Consider the following 20,012-nt stretch of genomic DNA (forward strand, 5'->3'; position numbering starts at 1 on the left):
CCCTGCTCTCTCTGAGGGAAGGGGTAGTTCTGTGACCCTTTCCTTAGCTTACTCATTCTTTTTCCATAAAGAATCTTCCACAAGGAGGAGAACAGGAAGAGATCTCAGTCCTTTGTCCATGGAGGCCAAGGAAGTGAAAGCTCCCTGCTCTTGGGGACTACCCCTCCCTTTTCCCTTGGATCCAAGGTCTCTCAGTACAGATTTGACAGAGGTGGGCAGACAGCCGGTGTCCCTCTCCCTCTGCCTTAGCCCCTGTTCACAGCTGCTCAACACAGCTTATTTCAGAACACTGTGAGATACCCAAGACTCTCCAAATCGAGACAAAAGGAACAGGCTGAGGCTCTGTAGGAGCACCAACCAAGTCCTTCCTCTAAGCCAAAGCAAGCAACTCTAGGCTGGAGTTGATGTATGCATGACTGAGCAAGTGAGCCTATTTGTGAGACTCTGGTGACCTCACAGGAGTTCACTGCTCTAAAACATCTTGGCAAACTTTCCACCAGGGCTTCCTGTCTAAGGCCATCATCTGCAGCTCACTCTGGGAGACTCTCCCCTTTCCTGAGTCTCCAACACACTTGTCAAGCATCTGCTGTGTCTAGGGCCCTGGGATGACTTGATTGTTGATGACATGGAAGGATCTAGAAAAGCCTTGGTCCCTGTTTACAGGGAGCTTGGAACATGATTAGGAATAAACCAGGCAAAGCAAACAAGATGACACTTGTGTGGTCTCTTCCCCACTGAGTGACCTACTCTCTCCTCATGTTTCCTTGGTTTTTAATGGGAGAAAGGATGCTTACTTCACTGAAGCACTGAGATCCTGCATAGAAAGCATGTCCCCCAGAATGACTCAGGCACAGTCATTCATTCACCACATTTTTTGTCACTTGCCCACTGTATACAAAAAAAAAAAGATGGGCTTTTTTTCCCGCCTGCTAGTTATATACTAGCCAGAGGTTCATAACTGATGTATATTGCACAGAATTTCAGGGCACATCATCCACTCTGGCTTCTTGTTCCATCTCATTATGTATTATTAATTTACACCACCCAATTTAGTTGCTATTGTTTTAGAAAATGTCTCAGCTCCCTGGTTAAGCTCCTCCTCCACTCACAGCTTGAAGTCCCAGATCTCTGGTAACATTCAGTGTGGTAGGGAGTCCAACCTGACCAGTGCACACAGTAAATGAAGGAATGATCGAGGGTGGTTAAAAGGTTACAGGCTGTTGAAAAGAGAGGAGGTGGCAGCAAGGGAGGCTGACTCTCTGAGCCCACAGGGGTGGGGCTTGCCTCGTGGAAGGTTGCTGTACACAGTTCTGAGGGAAGGGCTTGGATAGACATCTACATGGCTGAGGGAGTGTGGAGTTCTACATCATGCGCATGCACAACTCTACTCATGAAAATTAGTGCCACAGAGAAACTTACACCCCTGTGCAGGGATTAATGCAGCCATATTGAAATATGAAGGAGAGAGAGAGTGCATCGGGCCATAGGCCCAGCTCATTGAGGCTCCTTGCTGCCTTCTTACTGTGGGATTCTGGGGTCTTGCAGAAGCAATTATGTCCTCATATAGAGCACTTTCCCGGGGGTGTTTTCATCAGAAAAAATGAGACACAAAACAGTATAGAGTGTTATCATTTGGAAGATGATGTAAGTATAGACATGTAGCCCTCAGCAGATGCAACCCTCTGGAGGGTTCTTGTCCAGATTCTTGTCCCTAGGCCAATGGAGGCCATCTTGCTCGGAAGGTTGTGCTTCCTTGTGTCCCCTAAGGGACAGGCCACAGCAATGGCTGGTTCTTGTAGACAGTGGAAGGCCATCATCCCTTGCTTCATGCTGAGACTGACCCTATGTAACATGTGTGCAGTTCAGGTCTTAGAGCCACCATGGAATGAAGCTGAGGTGTGTGTTCTCCTTCAGCTCTGGCCTATATCCATACAGCTTAACCCTCAAATCCTCACTCAAAAGTGTGTGCATGCCTCAGTCTCCACTCCTGGGGAATGTTATAGAGATGCCTCTCTTCAGAAAAAGGGACCACCTGGCGGCATGTAGAGAAAGCTGCTCTAAACTGTCCCTAGGATGAGGGGACCATTGTGCTATCCTTGTTCACAGACAGGAGTTTCAGAAGTTGGGACACTAACTGAAGTGCACACATCGGTATCTGCTGCCAGGGCCCAAGTTTCTCCCTCTGTGCCTGTTCCCCATGGCAGGCAGTTCTTCCAGCAACCAGAAGTGACAGACCTTCCAACACAGGATTGCGGTCCCCCATCAGCTCCCACCACCATCCTCATACCTGTGGCTGTGGGTAATCTTAGGGGCTAATAGAGTCAGAGGCGGAGACAAAGCCACTTAGGAGAGGAAGGTTGTAGAGGGCTTCTCCGGGGCAGGCTGTCAGTTGATCCAAAGCAATGAACTTCAAGGTCCTTCCCTGGCACGTGGGGGTCCAGCTTTAGCTGATTGCTTCTATGATTTGCATAGAAGAGTCATTTATATACTTACAGGAGTGGGCAGCTCAGTGCCTGACAAGGCAGTCTGCTGTGACAGCCGACAAAGTGCCAACAGCAGAAGACACTGCTTGTCTTTGTCCTGTGTGTGATTGATGGCCCTAACCTGGGCGTTCAGGACCACAGAACAGGGGCCACTGCCCTGCTGGCCTGGGGTCTTAGGCATCCTGGGCTCCAATTCCCTTTGCTTCAGCACAGTCCCCTGACCTCCTTGGGCTTCAGGTCTCGGTCCCCTCCAGGAACACTATAACGAGAACTGCTTCTCTCTCTTTGTTCTAGTTTGATGGTGACAGTGCCTACGTGGGGATGAGTGACGGAAATCCAGAGCTCCTGTCAACCAGCCAGGTGAGTGCCTGCCCCATGCCCATGCCCGAGGGGGTCTGAGCCTTGGGCTGGTGGAGCCAAGATGCTGCTTGAGTTGACATAGTAGGACTGCAGCTGCCTCTGATGCTATTTTCTCAGTGTTCAAAATATCAGTTGAATCCTTACAGAAGGACAGTCAAACCAGGACTACAGTGCTAGCTATAAGTGAAGTCCTTGGCTACTGTTGACTTACAGTGGGCACCATTGAGAACTTAACACTCAAAATGTGTTGCCCCACATTTCCTGTGCAAGGGACAAGTTTCATGACAGTGAGTGCAGGTGTCCCATGTTCTCTGCCACTGCCTTCCTCCTACACTGCATTTGTAGGGACAACTGGAGAGTGTCTTCACACAGGTGAAGAGATTCTAACTCTCACACAGAATCAGTTATCTGAGGCCACTGAGACTCATGGACATGGCCCAAAGGGCAGAGGGCAAAGTTTTCCTGGAAGGTCCTCTTCAGTGATACAGACCTCTGGGGGCATAGATAGAATCGGATTTTCCACAGAAAAGGGAAATTTCACTACAGTGAGTTAAGCATTCTCAATACCGACTGTGACCAGGAAAGGAGTCCTTTCTATAGACTGTGACAACAGAGAGAATGGTACCCTAAGGCAGGAGAGCCTGCAGGATGACAACAGCAAAAGACACTAAATGGGACCAAGGAGTTTCCCAGCTGCTGGGAACCTTGAGGAGCTGGAGGATAAGCCTGGCCCTGCTCTTGACTTCTGCCTTCTGTCTTGTCAACTGGAGATGGCTGCTCCCCTGCCCCTACCCAGCCATCATGATAGGTCTCATCTCCTAGCTGGGGAAAACAAAAGCCTATTAACTCACAGGCATAGGCATAATGTACCTTATCCTGTGACAGGTCCCACGGGGCCATAAATGAATAAGATGTGGGCATGTGGCCCATGGAGACCTCTGCTAGTGGAGAAGATGGTGTTGTCCAAGTGACAAGAATGCTGGTCCTGGGGTGCCACGCCCCACCCTTCTTTGGCCTGCCCCTATGTGAGCAAAATGCTGCCACTGCAAAGCTGCTTTTATGATGCTATATCATGTGCCAGCCTGCATGAAGGGTGAGCGAGACTCCAAGTCCTGGGGGGGTGTCCCAGTGACAATGCTTAGTTGTCCAGAATCAGCTTGTCATCCCAAGAGGTCAGAACGTACTCTAAACCTCTTTGAGTCATTCCAAGGCCACGCTGAACTTTGTAGCAGGTTGCACTCTGAAGTCAAAACCAGCCTCTCACTTCCTTAGAGAGCTGTTTGTGGCTTCCAGTTCTGAACTGGGGCCAGGGTTGTCTCTCATGGCACCAGTTTGTTTTAATTTCTGGCTCTTGTCACTGTCTGCGGTCATCTGCCACGTTTGTGATGACTTAGATGGTGTCTGATTTCCACACAAGACCGTGACCTCCGTGGTAGAAGGCTGTGATCCCTGAACTCCACGCCCTCCATAGAGTTGTGGGTATAACCCAGAAAGCAGGGAATACTGGTGTGATGTGTGAACGTGGCCTTTTTATTTATCCTCTGAAGTTAACTTTCTGTAACAGGAGAACAGCGTAGTTGGACTTCTTATGAATTCTTCTAGATCTTTTTGCTCTCACCAGAGGGTCTGTCTAACTTAAAAGAGACATTAGGAGCTGGGTGTAGTGATATTTGCCTGAGCTCCCAGCACTTGGAAGGCTGAGGTGGGAAGATAGTTAAGTTTGAGACCAGTATTGGCTACCTGGTGCATATACCTAGTACAGCGCTAGTCTGTATAGCAGCAGTAGTAGTAATTAGAATACTGTGGGCATAAGTCCAGCCAGATGCATAAGCCAAGTTTAATATCAGCAACTTAGCAAATGTAGCCTTGAAAACTTCTCATAGTATGTCTTTTCTTTTTTACTGCAAGGCAAAGCCCTCACAACAATGGCTAAAAACTACCAGCGTGTAGGTAGTTTTGGGTGGTATTGGTTGCCCTCCCCCATCTCCCCCAGCTCCCTACCCCTCAACTCCCACCCCCAACCCCAACCCCCTACCCACCCTCACATATCATTGGCTAGCCTGAGGCTATCCACATGGTAGGGGACAGGTTCCCAGAGTAGCAAGTCCAGTAGCTATCCACCCTCTCGAGGCCTAGACATGGAATTGGTCTATCAGCGCTCCCAGCTCCTCCCATTGGCCAAAGCCAGGCACAGGACAAGTATAGATTCACGAAATAGGAACAAGATGGCGGCTCTTGAAAAGAGGAACTGTAAAGTGCTGTAGCCCTTTTGCAAGTAGCCATGTGGGAAACATGGAGAGGATGGGAAGTTTATGCTGACCTTGCTAATGAATTAACTCAGGCTCTTCAGGATGCTGGCCTCTGGTCTTTCTTTAATGGCAAGAGACAGCCAGGAATTTCTCTTTTCCCTGGAGTCTGTATTTGAACACACTCATGGGCACGTGCGCGCGCGCGCGCGCGCGCGCACACACACACACACACACACACACACACACACACACACACACTTCCTTTCACAGAGTCTTGTCTTATCAGCTGTAGGAATTGTACTGCCCCAGTTAATGTAGGACCCATGTGAACACGAAAAAATAAAGGTCTCAGAGACCAGAAGATGTTATACATCTTGTAAGTATGTTTACATCCCAGGTTCAACCAAGCAGCAAGGTTCACTGGGCACCTTATGATTCAAAGGCCCTGGATCTGAGCCGGAAGTCATTTCTAGCAAGCACTAGCTTCTAATATGTTCCAAGCAGCAGCCTTAGGACTTGACCCGATAAAGATCAGTTCTCCCCTGGCTGACAGCAGACCCAGAGTTACAGGGATCTGTATGTCCAGGCTGCATGATCTGGGAAGAAGGGGAGTCTGTCTGGGAAAGGCTACAGTTCTCACAGACCTGGATCCAATACAGGCCAGAGGTCTTTATGTAAGTGATGTTAGCTTCCTACTAACAGGAAGAGTGACACCTGCCTCTTGGGATCCTGGGAGAAGGAAATGAGGCAGGGTTATGGGTTCTGGTGACACTGTACCAGAGTCCCTTAAACAAACTAAGGTACCTAGGTACAGCTGCTGTGGCTGTTAACTGCTGACTTAGCTAGAAAATTGGCCTCTGACAAATGGGTCACTCTGCACTCCCACCCCCACCCCCATGTAACCTGCACGATGGCTGCATCCTGGGCCAGGCTGCAACCTGCCCTTTTCTTACTCCCTAAGCTCAACGCTCCTTCCTGCACTGAGTCTCTCAGAGAAGTCTTGTCTCAGGCTTACTTTGGGTGAATCTAAACTAAGAGCCTACGCAAAACGTCAGTGTTCAGAGAAACCAGCCATGACTTATTTCTATTGTCTTATTCCCATAAATAACATTCTGGTCACACAAGTTGAGCATCTGGTCAACTCTGTATCAATGCAAACATCGCTTCCTCTGTGGGAATCCCCTAGATGTCTTGGCCCAACAAATAATGTCTGTCCCTTCCAGGTACTGCAAATGTTAGTGCGTCACAGTGCCTTTCTGGCTGTGGGTAGTTTTCCGATTTTATGGCTATAAATAAGATTTACACAAAAGTTCTCAGGGTTTTTCCTAAAAATTTGTGTGTGTACTGGAGTGCTCACGCATACACGTGTATGTGTACATACGTGTCTGAGAAAGAAAGACAGACAGAGAGAGAAAGAAAGAGAGACAGATAGACAGAGAGAGAGAGAGAGAGAGAGAGAGAGAGAGAGAGAGAGAGAGGCAAGTGGGTTGAGATTGATGACATGAGGTTTGTTAAAACTCTCAGTAGCAGGAGTGAACACAAGGAGACTGAAGAGGTTTAGGCAAATGAACAATCCTAGATTATATGAGAGGCAGAAGAAATGGAGACACGCAGATGGTCTGAGATGTGATTTTGGAAATCAAGCTATTGTATTTTCAGTCTACTAGATGTAAAGAAAGAAGGGAGGAAGAGAGATGGGCGACTCCCAGGATATAATATGGTTGTGCCATCTTCTGCCTTTGGGAAGGGCAGGCGTGATGAGATGGGACTTGGGCATTTGACATTTGAGGGGCCTATTTAAAAGCGGTTAGATGGCTGTCCAAGTCTAGAGCCATCATGTAAATTGTGACTTCTCGGCTTGTAGGTCAAAGTCCCAGGAGGATAAATGAAGCTTATGAAAAGAGAACTCGCCAAATAATGACCCCCCGCCATTTTTGTTTTGATATAGAGTCAGTCTTTCTGTGTTCTTCCACAGAGCCTTAGAAGCCATAGGCCGAGCATTTCGAGAATGGAGGGAGGGTTGGGGAAAGATAGTGTTGGATCCACAGCCCCTTTCCTGTCCAGAGATGATAAAATTAAAATCAGGTAGAGTAGCCCAGAACTCTAGAGGTAGAGGCACGAGGATTATACGTTCAAGGTCATATTCAGCTGAATCACAAGTTCAAGGTCAGCCGGGGCTACACAAAACCATCTTTAAAATTAAAGGCAGGATGTTAATCAGTTAAAGATTTAAATGGACTGAGAGAAATCATAAATGAACCAATAAACCCCCCTTTAATTCACTTTCCAGTTTGGAGCAGGAAGACACTTCTCCTGGAAGCTTTAGAAGAAAAAGCTTAAAAACTAGATCACAAAGTAACTTGAAATGAAGTTTGCAATTCCAGAACACCAGAGTGAAGATGCAGGTGGGAAACTGGGCAAGAATACTTGGAGTTGAGGACCAACTTCCTTAATACATAAAGACTTACGAGAAATCAATTCAGAACCAGGGAAGGGAAGGAGATCTGAGCCAGTCATTTACCGAAAGACAAAGCACAAGAGAAAAACTAAAGCTGCCATTTTTTTTCATCTATCTGGCTGATAACAAATCCCAAAGTTCAATGACACATTCGCTCAGAGTCCTTCAGGAAAACACATTTTATACATTGTTGCAGAGAGTGTAGACTGGTCCTCGTAGCTTTGTATTGGAAGCCTCCTTCCAGTAGGGGGCAGTGTAGGATGCCCAGAAGAGGAAAAAAGGCAGAAACCCTGATCTCAAGTTTTGCCTCATTCAGTTCCCTTCGCCTATATTGTTTTCTTGCTGAGCCTCAGTTTCCCCATTGATAATCAGAAGAGGGTGTTGTATTTGTCCCTCCCAGTCCCCAAAATGGACTAGAGAAATGGCTCAGCAGTTAAAATCCCCTGGTTGCTCTTGCTGAGGACTGCTGGTTCAAGTCCCAGCACCTACAAGGTAACTCACAACCATCTGTAACTCCAGTTGCAGGAGCTTGCCTTCATATGACGAGGGCACCAGGCATGCTTGTAGTGTAAAGCCATACATGACAGCAAAATATTCACACACATACACACACTCACACACATGCAAAATAAATTAAAAATAATTGATGGCAATGGTATTTAACATTCTCTATGAGCTTCCCTGGGCTTAGGCACTGGAGTCAAAGGTCTCCTTTACCCCCACCCCCACCCCAGCCTTAGTTATAGGCACAACTGTCCCCCATCCAACAGGTGAGGAAGATTGCCTTAGAGGTTGAGGTTTCGTGAAGCAAAACCACTTCCTCATAAATGCACGGGTAGGCAGGAGGCCCTCCCGCCAGGTTGAAATCTGAGGCCGTACGCTTAGTCACTCTGGCTTCCGAGTCTATGTACATTGCAAAGGGCAAAGACGACATGGCTCTTATTGCTTTAATTAAAACTGGGGTGAAGACTCGTGATTCCGATTAAAATGAAATTGTGTTTCACCCGCTGTGGTGCAGAGAAGGCAACGGCAGCGATTACGCCTGAGATTACAAACAATCAAAGAGAGAAGGGCTTTTGCAGCCATTTCCTGTTGAAGCCACAAGCATCGCACTTTAAAAATAATTATGGCTGTGTTATTGGAACATGATTCATGAATTCTGAATAAATATGAGGGGCCTGGAAGGAAAAAGGCTTTAAGACCAGAGATTTGCTTTGGATCTGATGAAATTTAATGTCATCTCCCAGCTGGAGAGTAAAATGCAGGGAGGAAGTAAAGCCCCACCCTATGTACAGGGAGAAAATGGAGTGTGTGTCACGGGGAGCTGATGTGCACACACCCTTCAGAAGCACAGGTTCAGAAAAAAAACGCATGAGTCTTCAGGATTCATTGAAGAAAACTGCAGAGAGGGAGCCGGTGCTTACATCTCTCCCATCTTAATTTTGCATTCTGGTGGCTAAAAATACATTTACGTTTAAAGCTCTAGATTTTCTGCCTGTGCGATGTTTCGATAGGAGACATTAGGGGACGTGCTTAATGGAGGGACTTGAGTTGTATTCGTCTCGGCTCCCCATCATAGATTTCTCGTACAATGCAGTCAGTGTTTACAGCCTATAGTTTGTTTCCTTCCAACTATTACAAGCAAAATTGAATCCCAGGAAACATTCACACCCTTTCAAAATGGGGTGGAAACAATGAGAGGAGGTGGGGTGGGGTGGGGTGGGGGAGGGGCTGGCAGTGGGTTGGTAATGTAATTTCAAAGGTTTTCATAAAAATGGAGCCCCTCCCCTTCTTCCAGCCCATCTCAAAATGAGTATGCCCTATAGGGCCTGGCTTTTTACTGGGGGAGAATCAAAGAGCTCCTGGATTGACACATGTGCTCATTGCTGTGTGCGAGCTTACCCTGTGAACAAGAGAAACATGGCCACACATAGCGACCGCCTAGAATGGCGTTGGGCTCTAAGCTTCCGGATGCTCAGGATCCTGGGTCTAATCTCTGTGTAGCCTCTCTCGCTCTGTGTCATGGGCAGGTCGTTTGCTCTCTCTGAGCAAACATCTATATCTATATCTATATCTATATCTATATCTATATCTATATCTATATCTATATCTATATCTATATCTATATCTATATCTATATCTGTGAGTGATCACCTCTGAGGAACTTTCCAGGTTATCTCTATCACCTGGAGATTTTCCTCCTCTACCAGGAATACCCAGGAGGGACAATGTCTGTCCATACTGCTAGTGAGTCCTTCGCTATCTGGTTAAGTCATGTCAGTTCAGAAGGGACCTGGAGTCGAGGTCAGTCAGTAGATTTGAGACTGTTGTCAAATCAACTGAGACTGCAGTAAGGAAATGTTGGTCAGACGGGCTTATCGGGGTGCAAACATGAAAACTGTGGGCTTTGAAAAATTAAACAGCTTTCCCAAGATTCCACTGCATCTTCAGAAGTCCCTCAGAGGGATGTGTGCAAGAGTAACTAAGATGCATTGGTACCCAGAGAGCATATTCCAGTGTCTGGCACACAACAAACTGTAGCTAGAGAGGAGTAGAAGGTTCCTATGCTGCTGAGGTTGTGCATGCCCCAAATGTGTCCGGCTCAGACATCAGAAAGAAGAGCAAGGGAGCTCACTTATTCAGTGAGAATCAGCTTAGGGGGACGTTGAAATTAGAAAGATTTTAGTGAAATGATCTTGCTTTCAGATGTGCCAAGAGAGTCCCTAGAAAAATCACAAAACTAGTAAAAGATGCCTCCTGATTTTTTCTAGCCCACTGGAGATATGCATCCCTCCCTACCCAGAAGCCTCTGCCACGTGACTGCCTGGTCTGCCTAGGTTTCTGTCTCACAACTCACAAAGGCACTTAGAGTGGTTCTGCCTTTCATACACTCCAAGTCAGAGGCTCTGATGGGAAGGAAGGCCCAGGAGTGAGGTTGTGCCTCAGCCAGGCTTGGTGTTTCCCTCAGGAAGGGTGGAGCCTGGTGGGCAGTCTATCCCTTGTGCTCCTGTGGCTTCCCAGTTCTGCACGTGTGACCTTGATTGGATTCATTGACTTCTCTTGGTCTCACTTTCCACTTCTGTAAAACGGAAGAGTTAATATCTAGCTTGTAGAGTGGTTAAAGAGACCCACAAAGCAATGGGGGGTAACTAGCTCCAGTGTGCCCATAGTGAGCCCTCTCCTCGGATAAGGCTAATTTGCAATTTAGATGAACAATAGTGAGGGAGGCAGGAGCATGTCTGCTCCTTTTTTATGAATGTTTTTGCTAGGACTGGGGCACGGTGACTTATTAAAGCTTATGTTTGGGGTAAACAGAAGTTGAACTCAGAGTCCTTTAAGCCAAAATAGTGCCCCAGGCTGCATAAATACATTTTTTTTTTTTGCTTCCTGGCAAAATCTATGCTTATAAACACCTATGGGCATCTATCTTGATATGAGGAAGGTAGCTCATAGGACTGGGGAACTGGGAAACTAGAGAGTGAGGGAAATATGGTGTGGGTCTTACAGAGGAGGCTAGAGCATGCTGGGAAGGATGAGGGTGTTCCCCAGACTGGAAAGGATGAGGCAGGAGGTCTGAGAGGCAGTTCTACATTGCGTCATGTGATGGACTTGTCCCACAAGAACTAGACTGTGAAGAGGCTGGAGAGCCTCAAAGGATTTGGGACTTGACTCTGTGTTACTCTCAACCGTCCACTGTGCTGAGACCAGGGTAGGCTTTGCTACTGGATACATTTAGGCCATGAGTGACCTTTGAGTAGTTTTATCCTTGATGCCATCCCCAGTAAGCAGTTATTGCAGGACACAACAGAAGCATAGCCAAAGCCAAGAAAGGCAGTGGGGGCATTTTAAAGTTTATAAATTCACACATACACACACACACACACACACACACACACACACACACACACCACAACTGGAGAAAAGACAGAAAGTACTGTATTAACAAGAATCTGGTGTGCTTATCCAGTGCTGTGTCAACTGGTACAACCACTTTAGCAAACCATTTCTCAGTATCAACACAGTAGCCCTGTGGCCAGCAGTTCAGCTCCATGAGCGCATCTGTGAGGTCACCAAAAGATGCATCAAGAATGTCCATAGCAGCCGGGCGGTGGTGGCGCACGCCTTTAATCCCAGCACTTGGGAGGCAGAGGCAGGTGGATTTCTGAGTTCGAGGCCAGCCTGGTCTACAGAGTGAGTTCCAGGACAGCCAGGGCTACACAGAGAAACCCTGTCTCGAAAAACCTAAAAAAAAAAAAAAAAAAAAAAAAGAATGTCCATAGCACATTTTTTATAAAAACACAAAGCTGTCTAGGCTTGGTAGTACATGGCTGAAATCCCAGCTACTTGGGTGGCTGAGGCAGGAAGATTGAAAGGTCAAGGCCAGCCTGGACATTTTTAAAGAGGTGAGGCTGGGCTGAGAAGGATGAAGGTGTCCTTGTGAGTGGCTGCCACGCAGGAAGTTTTGCTTTGCACCACAAAGTGGTTCTTCTTAAAAGGCCTCCAAGAAAACGGAACTTGAAGGTCCCATGTATCACAAAATCAGAATTAGAAAAGGGTAGAGGAAAAAGGTAGAGAGGAGTACTGCTTCATGAGAGAACACCCATCTGGCATGCAAGAGACCCTGGGCTCAGTCCCAGGCAATGTTTAAAAAAAAAAAAAGAAAAAAGAAAAAAAAAGCACCACCACCAAAACAAACAAACAAACAAACAAACAAACAAAAAACCTCAAAATAATAAGATAAAATTGAAGCACAAACTAGCAACATTCCAAACATCTATGACGGAGAGGCCAGATGAATGGCTGGAGACTCGTCTGCCCAGACCATGCTATGCAGCAATGGTCATGAATGGTTGTAACAATATGCAATACTGTGGTTGGCTCTCACAAACACGTTGCACAAAAGGAGTCAGAACCAGACAACAAAACAGATCATCCTGTTAGATGCTACCGACACAGAGCACTCGAACTTATGCAGGGTCATGGCGAGGTGAACTCTGGTTCTCCGCCTTTCTGACTAACACTGGGGCCCTTTAATGTAGATCCTCAATCAATGGTGACACCCCAACCATAAGAGTCTTTTCATTGCTACGTCATAACTGTAATTTTGCTACTGTTACAAATCATACTGTAAATATCCACGTTTCTCGATGGCCTTAGGAGACCCCTGTTAAAGGATCAGTCAATCCCCTTCCCAAAGGGATTATGCCCCAGTTTGAGAACCACTGCCTTGACAGGTATATGATGGTTTATATATGCTTGGCCCCAGGGTGTGGCACCATTGGGAGGTGTGGCCCTGTTGGAGTGGGCATGTCGCTGTGGGCGTGGGCTTTAAGACCCTCATCCTAGCTGCCTGGAAGTCAGCCTTCTCCTAGCAGCCTTCAGATGAAGATGTAAAACTCTCAGCTCCTCCTGCACCATGCCTGCCTGGATGCTGCCATGTTCCCGCCTTGATGAAAATGGACTGAACCTCTGAACCTGTAAGCCATCCCCAATGAAATGTTCTTATAAGAGTCGCTTTGGTCATGGTGTCTGTTCACAGCAGTAAAACCTTAACTAAGACAGGGTATGTAAGGACAAAGGGACTTTGAAGGTCTGGAGGCAGGGGTGGCTAGGAGATTCTCTTTTCTCCCTTGAGCTGGTTGTACGTATGCACATTTTGTGTGTGTGTGTGTGTGTGTGTGTGTGTGTATGTGTGTGTGTGCGTGTGTGTGTGTGTGCGTGTATATGTGTGTTTGTGTGTGTGTGTGCGTGTATATGTATGTGTGTGTGCGTGTGTGTATATGTGTGTGTGTATGTGTGTGTGTGCGTGTGTGTGCGCGTGTGTGTATGTGTGTGCGTGTGTGTATGTGTATATGTGTGTATGTGTGTGCGTGTGTATGTGTGTGTGTGTGTGTGCATGTATGCGTGTGAGTGTGCATGTGTGTGTGTGTGTGTGTGTGTGTGTGTGATGTATCACTGTGTTCATTTATGCTTGTTTATGTTCAGGGGCATGCCAGCATCACAGTGCATTTGTAGAGGTCAGAGGACACCTTTCAGTCGTCATTCCTTGACTTTTCACCTCGTGTGAGACAGGGTCATTTTGTTGCTGTGTAAACCAGGCTCATTGGCTGGTTTACTTCTGAAGCTTCTGAAGTCTCCTGTCTCTATGTCCCATGGCGAGCATGCTGGGATGACAGACACTCACACATTTACATAGAGATTTGAACTCAATTTGTCGGGCTTGTGTTGCAGGAGTTCTTCACTGTGAAACCAAGTCCACAGCCTTTGTCATCTAATCTGACTTTCCACACTGGGTCATATGTCCCTGCTAATGTCTACAGGGGTGTCACATACTACCTTCCTACCTTCAGGTGTCACTGAAGTCCCCTTGGAAGGGAAGAATGTATAGATTTGAGACACACACAAGGTAAAGGTCTGTTTGGGGTAGGAAATAAATGCTTCAGGCCACCTCCTATGTTCGGAGCACCTATCTCACCACCATGCTGACAAGACAAGTTTCTTTCAGGTGTCTCTATGTGGAGAGCCTGGCCATGATGGCGAAGGGAAGGCCTTGGTCATTTATATCTTGGGCAGTATGTTCCTGCTGGGAGCCAGGCTGGACTCACCTTGTAGTTTGCTTAACCTCCTGGGAGGGAAAATTTCTTTTAGCTACCTGATGGACTATGAGGTCGGACATGGCTCCAGCAATGGCTTGCCCCAGGGAAGCAGAAGACATGAGGTTCCCCAGAGCTTACCGGCAGTCCTGGCTGTGACCTGTACGTCCATCTTTATAAACAGAGCTTTAGGGAGTGTTCAGATCACAGTTGTCTCTAAGTCTGTACATGTGTGTAATGGGGTTTGATGATGATATATACTATAGACTCTCTCTCTCTCTCTCTCTCTCTCTCTATTTATATATATATATATATATATATATATATATATATATATATATATGCACATACCTGGAAGATAGGATATTTGAGGATGTCTGTAGAAGTTTCTCTAGGCCAGGCCAGGTACATAAATGTACGTGAACACATACACACATACGCACACCTGTATGCAGAGACACTTGTGCACAAATATGAGCACATGTGCACACGTGCACATATAGATACAGTTATGCACAAGCACCTCTCTACAGGACAATTACACAATCCCCATTGCTTCAGTTTCTTCAGAGAAACAGAGTCAATATGTGGTCGGGGCTGAGGTGAGCAGGGCTTACCCACGTGTACTTCATACACACAGAATTGAGATTCTTATTTTCACTGGTTCAGTGGCTGCCTCCTTTCTAACCTGTGAGTTTCTGGAGACATGGCCTCTAGCAAATGCTGAGTTAATGCCTGGTGAGCATGTGAGAGAGACAGCAACTCCCACAGGCCCACTGGTTCAGATGCCAATGTGGATTTGTCTCCCAAGTGGGTCTGTGAAGGGACTTACAGCGTTAGACATGCCATTTGTAGAGATGGGTGCGTTCAAGTGTGTCCAGACCCAACACACAGGAGGGTGGGTTCAGCTATAGTTTGAAGACTCTAGATTGGGCTAGAACAAGAGTTCTGTGAATGTCTCTAACCTACCGATTCACCCTCCCTCATTCCCTCCCTTCCTTTCTTCCTTCTTTTGACAAGGTCTCACATAGCCCAAGCTATCCTTCATGCTCTTTGTGTAGCTAAGACTGATTTGACCACTTCCATCTCCCAAGAGCTAGGGTTACCGTTCTGCACTGCCACACCCAACTTGGTTCTAAGTAGCTGCAGTTTATTCTGTGACTCTCAGAAAGTGCATCTTCCTCTATGAGGTCAAGGACTCTCCAGCCAGAATGTGATGGAACTAGACTTGGAACCATTGTCTGTCTGTGACAAAGTCTATGCTGTTGATGACGCAGGCCGTCATGGTGCCCATAGGGTACTTGGACCAGCAGCAGCCCAGAGCTTCTTAGCTCCAGCCACTTCCAGAGTCAGGGTGCATTTTGAGGTCTCTATTGTGTGTGCAGTACTGACCTAGAAGCGTGGTATGAGGAATGCTGCCTGCCCCGGGTGCTAGGCAGGTAGAGGGTGCCTGTGACCAGGGGTGACTAGGTCTGCACTGTGGAGCAGTTAAAAATAGAAGAAAAAGAAATGCCTGTGAAGACAACATAGAAACACAGGAGCATACACAAGGGGGCCAAGTCCTCTGTTTATAAAGAGAACTACACAGTCACTAAGAATATAAGTCCTAGGCTAATGTGGGCATTAAATGAGACCTTGTCTCAAGACAAAAAGGCTGGGTGGGGGCGGGGGAGAGACTGGAGACATAGCTGGGTTGTAGACTTATCAAGTGCTATGCATAAGCCCCAGTACCACACAGTGTCACAAAACCAGGGCTGATGACACAGCTCAGTGCTTAACAAGCAAGCAAGAGGATAGGAGTTCAGGTCCCCAGAACTCATATAAAAGTAGGGTGGGCATGGTGCCTCACCTAGAATTTTAGCCCCAGAAGGTAGAGACTAGGGATCCCCCAAAACAAGCTGACTAGTGAGATAAGCCGTATGGATGAGCTCTGGGTTTGATTGAGAATCCTGCCTCACTGAAAAAAGATGAAGGGGGAGTGGGGATGACTTTCCAGCATCACACAAGGATGCTTCCATATGCACATAGCCGTGACTGCATGCATGCACCCACAGCACACGCAGAGATGCATGCAAAAGAACATATTTTAATAAGAATATTTAATAAGAGAATGCAAACTCACAAGCCAGTTTCTTTTAGTTTTTAAAGCCAACACAAATCTCTCCCTGCCAGATCAGGATTTTGGAGTGGCTCAGCTGGGTGCTTCTGGTTCAAGATGTCTCAGGAGGTTTAATATGGCAGTCAGGGCTGTGGGCTAGTGAGACGGTGCTGCTCAGAAGGGAGAACCATCTCCAAGTCTCTTTGATGGCTGTTTCCACAGTCAGTTCCCCGGAGCTAACTCTCAGGTTGGTCCCTGGTTCCATGGATTTGGGGTAAGTTTCTCATCTCAAGGTTGGTCTTTGTCTATGAAATGGCTAGGGTGATAGCAGCCACTGCATGGATGGTAACATTCATATATGAATATTGCATAGAGCAGGTCCCTTCGCACATGGCATACACTGTATCAATGCTTACTGCGACTATTATATTTTGAACGAAGACATAGAAAAGTGGGGCCAACCTGAGGGAAGAGTCACCTCCTCACCAGTGACTCAACAGGTTCCAGCTCCAGCCTGGCTCTGGGTGTATGCTCAGTAAATCTCAAGGGAGTGGATGAGCTTCAGGCTACAACCCCATAAGGAGGATCACATAGCAGGAGCGTAGGGCCCAGGTGACAGGAGAAGCAGGCCTTTATCTAGTCTTTTGAGAGTAGGCCTGCTGTGTTGGTCCCACTCTGGCAAGGCAGAGAAGTATTAGGTTACCCTCCCCACCCCCTCCCACCCTCATCCCCCCACCCCCCAGTCAATGAGCAGGCATCACATGGGCAGGCGTGGAGAGAGGCAAGGGCTAGTGGCTTGAGCAAAGGAGCTAGCTAGAGGTGCCCATCCTCTGGAGGCCCTGTGGCTGGTGTCAGGGAAGGTTATATTGTCTGGTCCAAGCACCTTCAATGTCAGGACAGTGCAGGGACCTAGATCTGAAGGTATCCAACCATACAGAGTGTGAGCACTCCTGGGGTAACCTGGAGTTTGCATCTGTCCGGCCTAGCTACCCTCAGGGCACACACAGGAGCCTTGCTCTGAGAACGCCTGCAGCTTGGCTCTGGTGCTGGCTAGGCACATTTTTAAAGATAAAGCAACTGTGATTTCCAAAAGGCAGGGATGGTAAAGTTAAAGAAAAACCCTGCAAAGAGGCATAATAGCCATTTTTCTGGGAGCTATTTTAGCACAGAAAGGGCTAGAAAGCCTGCTCATCAGTTTTTAAAAATACTTTCAAAAGCAGCTCTGCCCAGGTCTGCCCACAAACTTACAAGCCAGGCCCAGGAGCAGGAGTGGTGTCTTTGTTAAAACCTCCCAAACCAGCTCACTTTTTTTTTTTAACAAGCAGTATTGTTGAGGCCTGGAAAGGGACAGTGACTTGGCCAAGGTCATAGAGCCACCCATGGGACTCATAAAAAGTGATTTTTAAGATGACCATGGGCAAGAGCTGCCCAGGGCCCAAATTAGAATTCCCTGCTGCTCCTCTCAGGACAAAGCTGATTCCTAGCTTCGCTTACTTCTGAGAACTTCCTGAGTCACTGGCCCTCATTTGTACAGATCGCCATGCCACCAGGTGCTCCTTTCTCAGCCAGTCAGCAACAGCCAGCCTGGGGCTTACAGTGGCAAACAAGAGACTTAGCTTTGAAAGGTGGATGGCAAAGACAGAATCGGAGGTTGTCCTCTGATCTACACAGCATGCACAAGACTGCACAGGTACAGTTTAATCTCGCCACAGATCAGTTTGACCAATGCAGGTCCTGACCTATTCCACAGTGGGCAGGCCAAAGCAGGCAGCGGCCTCGAGGCCCTCTAGTTGGCCCTCTAGACGTATGCTAATGAAAGAAAGCACCTTCACTGATGCTTAAGGAAAGAGGGAGGGTCAGGCGAGGTCACATGTGGGGTCAGGCAGTCTTAGTAACCGGCTTCACGGTCACTCAGCATAGATTCTTGATTTCTCCTAAAGGCTCAGCATGGCTCTGGGTCCTGAAGGCTTAACATGGAACAAACAGACATGGCTCCAGCCCTTCTGGACCCTTCACTTAGGTATAAGAGATACACAGTGATCAGGAAAAACCCATAGAGGGTAATAAATGTCATGGAGGAAGAAGCAGAGGCTGCAAGAGAAGGGAAGAATCGTAACTTGTAGTGAAGGAAAACCCCAGTGGGGACCTGAGCTGATCCTGGGGCTGTCACCTATAAGAAGTCGAGGAGCCAACCATGCACGCATGACTCTTGAGCAAGGTGACAGAGAGGAAAGGCCCCTGGTGTGTTAGCTACCGTTGGTGCTGGTCCGTCCATGGCAGCAAAGGGTTTTATAGGGGGTGAAGGGTGGAAAGCAGTTTGCCAGGGATCTTGCTGGCTACTGGAAAGGTTTCACCCTGTATCCCAAATGTTTGAAAGGGATGCCAGCAGATGGGAGTAGCATGATTGGATTTGTGAGTAAACCTGTTGTCCAGGCTGCTGGGGGAGAGTGGACCAGAAGGAGCAAGATGCAGGACACTGAGGAGCTGATTACAGATGTCCTGGGGAAAGTGGTGACCAGTTGACCCAGGGAGATCACCTAGCAGATGGATCATAGTTGGGGAGGTGTGATATAGTGACATGTAGAGCCGGCAGGACTTTGGAGCTCACTGGAGTAGGTGGAGTGGAGGGAGAAAGGGGGAGGGATGGAGCCGTCCCTCAGTTTTCGGGTGTGAGCCATCAAGTAGAGAAACAGTGAGAGGGGAATACACTTGTGGGAACAGGGACCAGAAGGACCTCAGTTATGGCCTTGCTTATTGGTTAGGACACAGGTCAGTAAACCATGGCCTACGGGCCAGATCTAGCCCTCCATCTGCCTTCTGTAAATAAAGCCTTATTAGAACACAGCCACACTCACTACTTTTAATATCATCTATGACTGTTTTCATGCCACAATATCCAAGTTGTATAGTTGTTTCAAATATTTATTAGCTGGACCTTTGCAGAAAAAGTTTGCTTAGCCCTCTTCTAGGACACTCAAGTAAAATTTCCAAGAAACAGGTGAATATGTGATTATAAAAATGTTATTCAAACAGATAGGAGATGTAGAAATGGCTCTGTGGTTAAGAGCACTGGCTGCTTTTCCAGAGGACCCAGGTTCTATTCCTAGCTCCTACAACTGTCTATCATTCCAGTTCCAGAGAAACAAATGCCCTCTTCTGACCCCCACAGACACTGAACATATATAGTGCACATACACACAAGCAAAGCAGTTTTATATGTAAAAAATTAAAACTGAAACAGTTATTTAAACAGATAAATGAACAAGCAGTTCTGTTCCTAACTATGGAAATGAGAGTCTTCCTCTTCAGAATGGTGGCTTCCTTTTCAGACTGCTTCATCTCATTCCAAAGCTGGGGTCCCCAGATTACCCAAGACATCTGCTGGGACTACATCTTCCCTACAAGGAAGCCCCAAACCCAACCACCAGCACTCCATCTTTTCAGAGCCCCTACTTCCTCCAAAGTAAATGACCCAGTAAGCCCCCTGAACCATCGAGTCTGGTCACTTCTTAAGCCAGAACTCATGGTGCTTTCAGATTCCTTCCTCCCTACGTAGAGCATTAATAACCAATGCTCAGGATTCAGTTCTGTCTTTTCCAATCCAAGCACAACTGGGCTAGACACCCCTGTGAAACAGCCGCGGCTGACAGTATCCGACAGTGCTAGACACACTCCTCTGGTTGGTCCTACTCAACCTGAGTGAGGTTCTTCCAGTGAACTCAGGGTTAACAAAGTGCCATGTTTGCACAGTACTCTTTCCTGCTTTCATTG

General features: G+C 47.3%; 1 protein-coding gene across 7 annotated transcripts in view; it reads left to right on the top strand.

Annotated features, from left to right (window-relative positions):
- Window positions 1-20,012, top strand: part of Tox2 (TOX high mobility group box family member 2) — a 120,150-nt gene that overhangs the window by 42,663 nt on the left and 57,475 nt on the right. For all 7 annotated transcript variants that reach the window (XM_034493740.2, XM_076930189.1, XM_034493739.2 and 4 more), the window contains exon 2: window positions 2,778-2,843. In XM_034493740.2, coding sequence (XP_034349631.1) covers window positions 2,778-2,843 — 66 coding nt within the window. The remainder of the gene's footprint in view (window positions 1-2,777; window positions 2,844-20,012) is intronic.

Source organism: Arvicanthis niloticus, chromosome 2 (assembly GCF_011762505.2).
Source record: "Arvicanthis niloticus isolate mArvNil1 chromosome 2, mArvNil1.pat.X, whole genome shotgun sequence".
NCBI lineage: Eukaryota > Metazoa > Chordata > Mammalia > Rodentia > Muridae > Arvicanthis > Arvicanthis niloticus.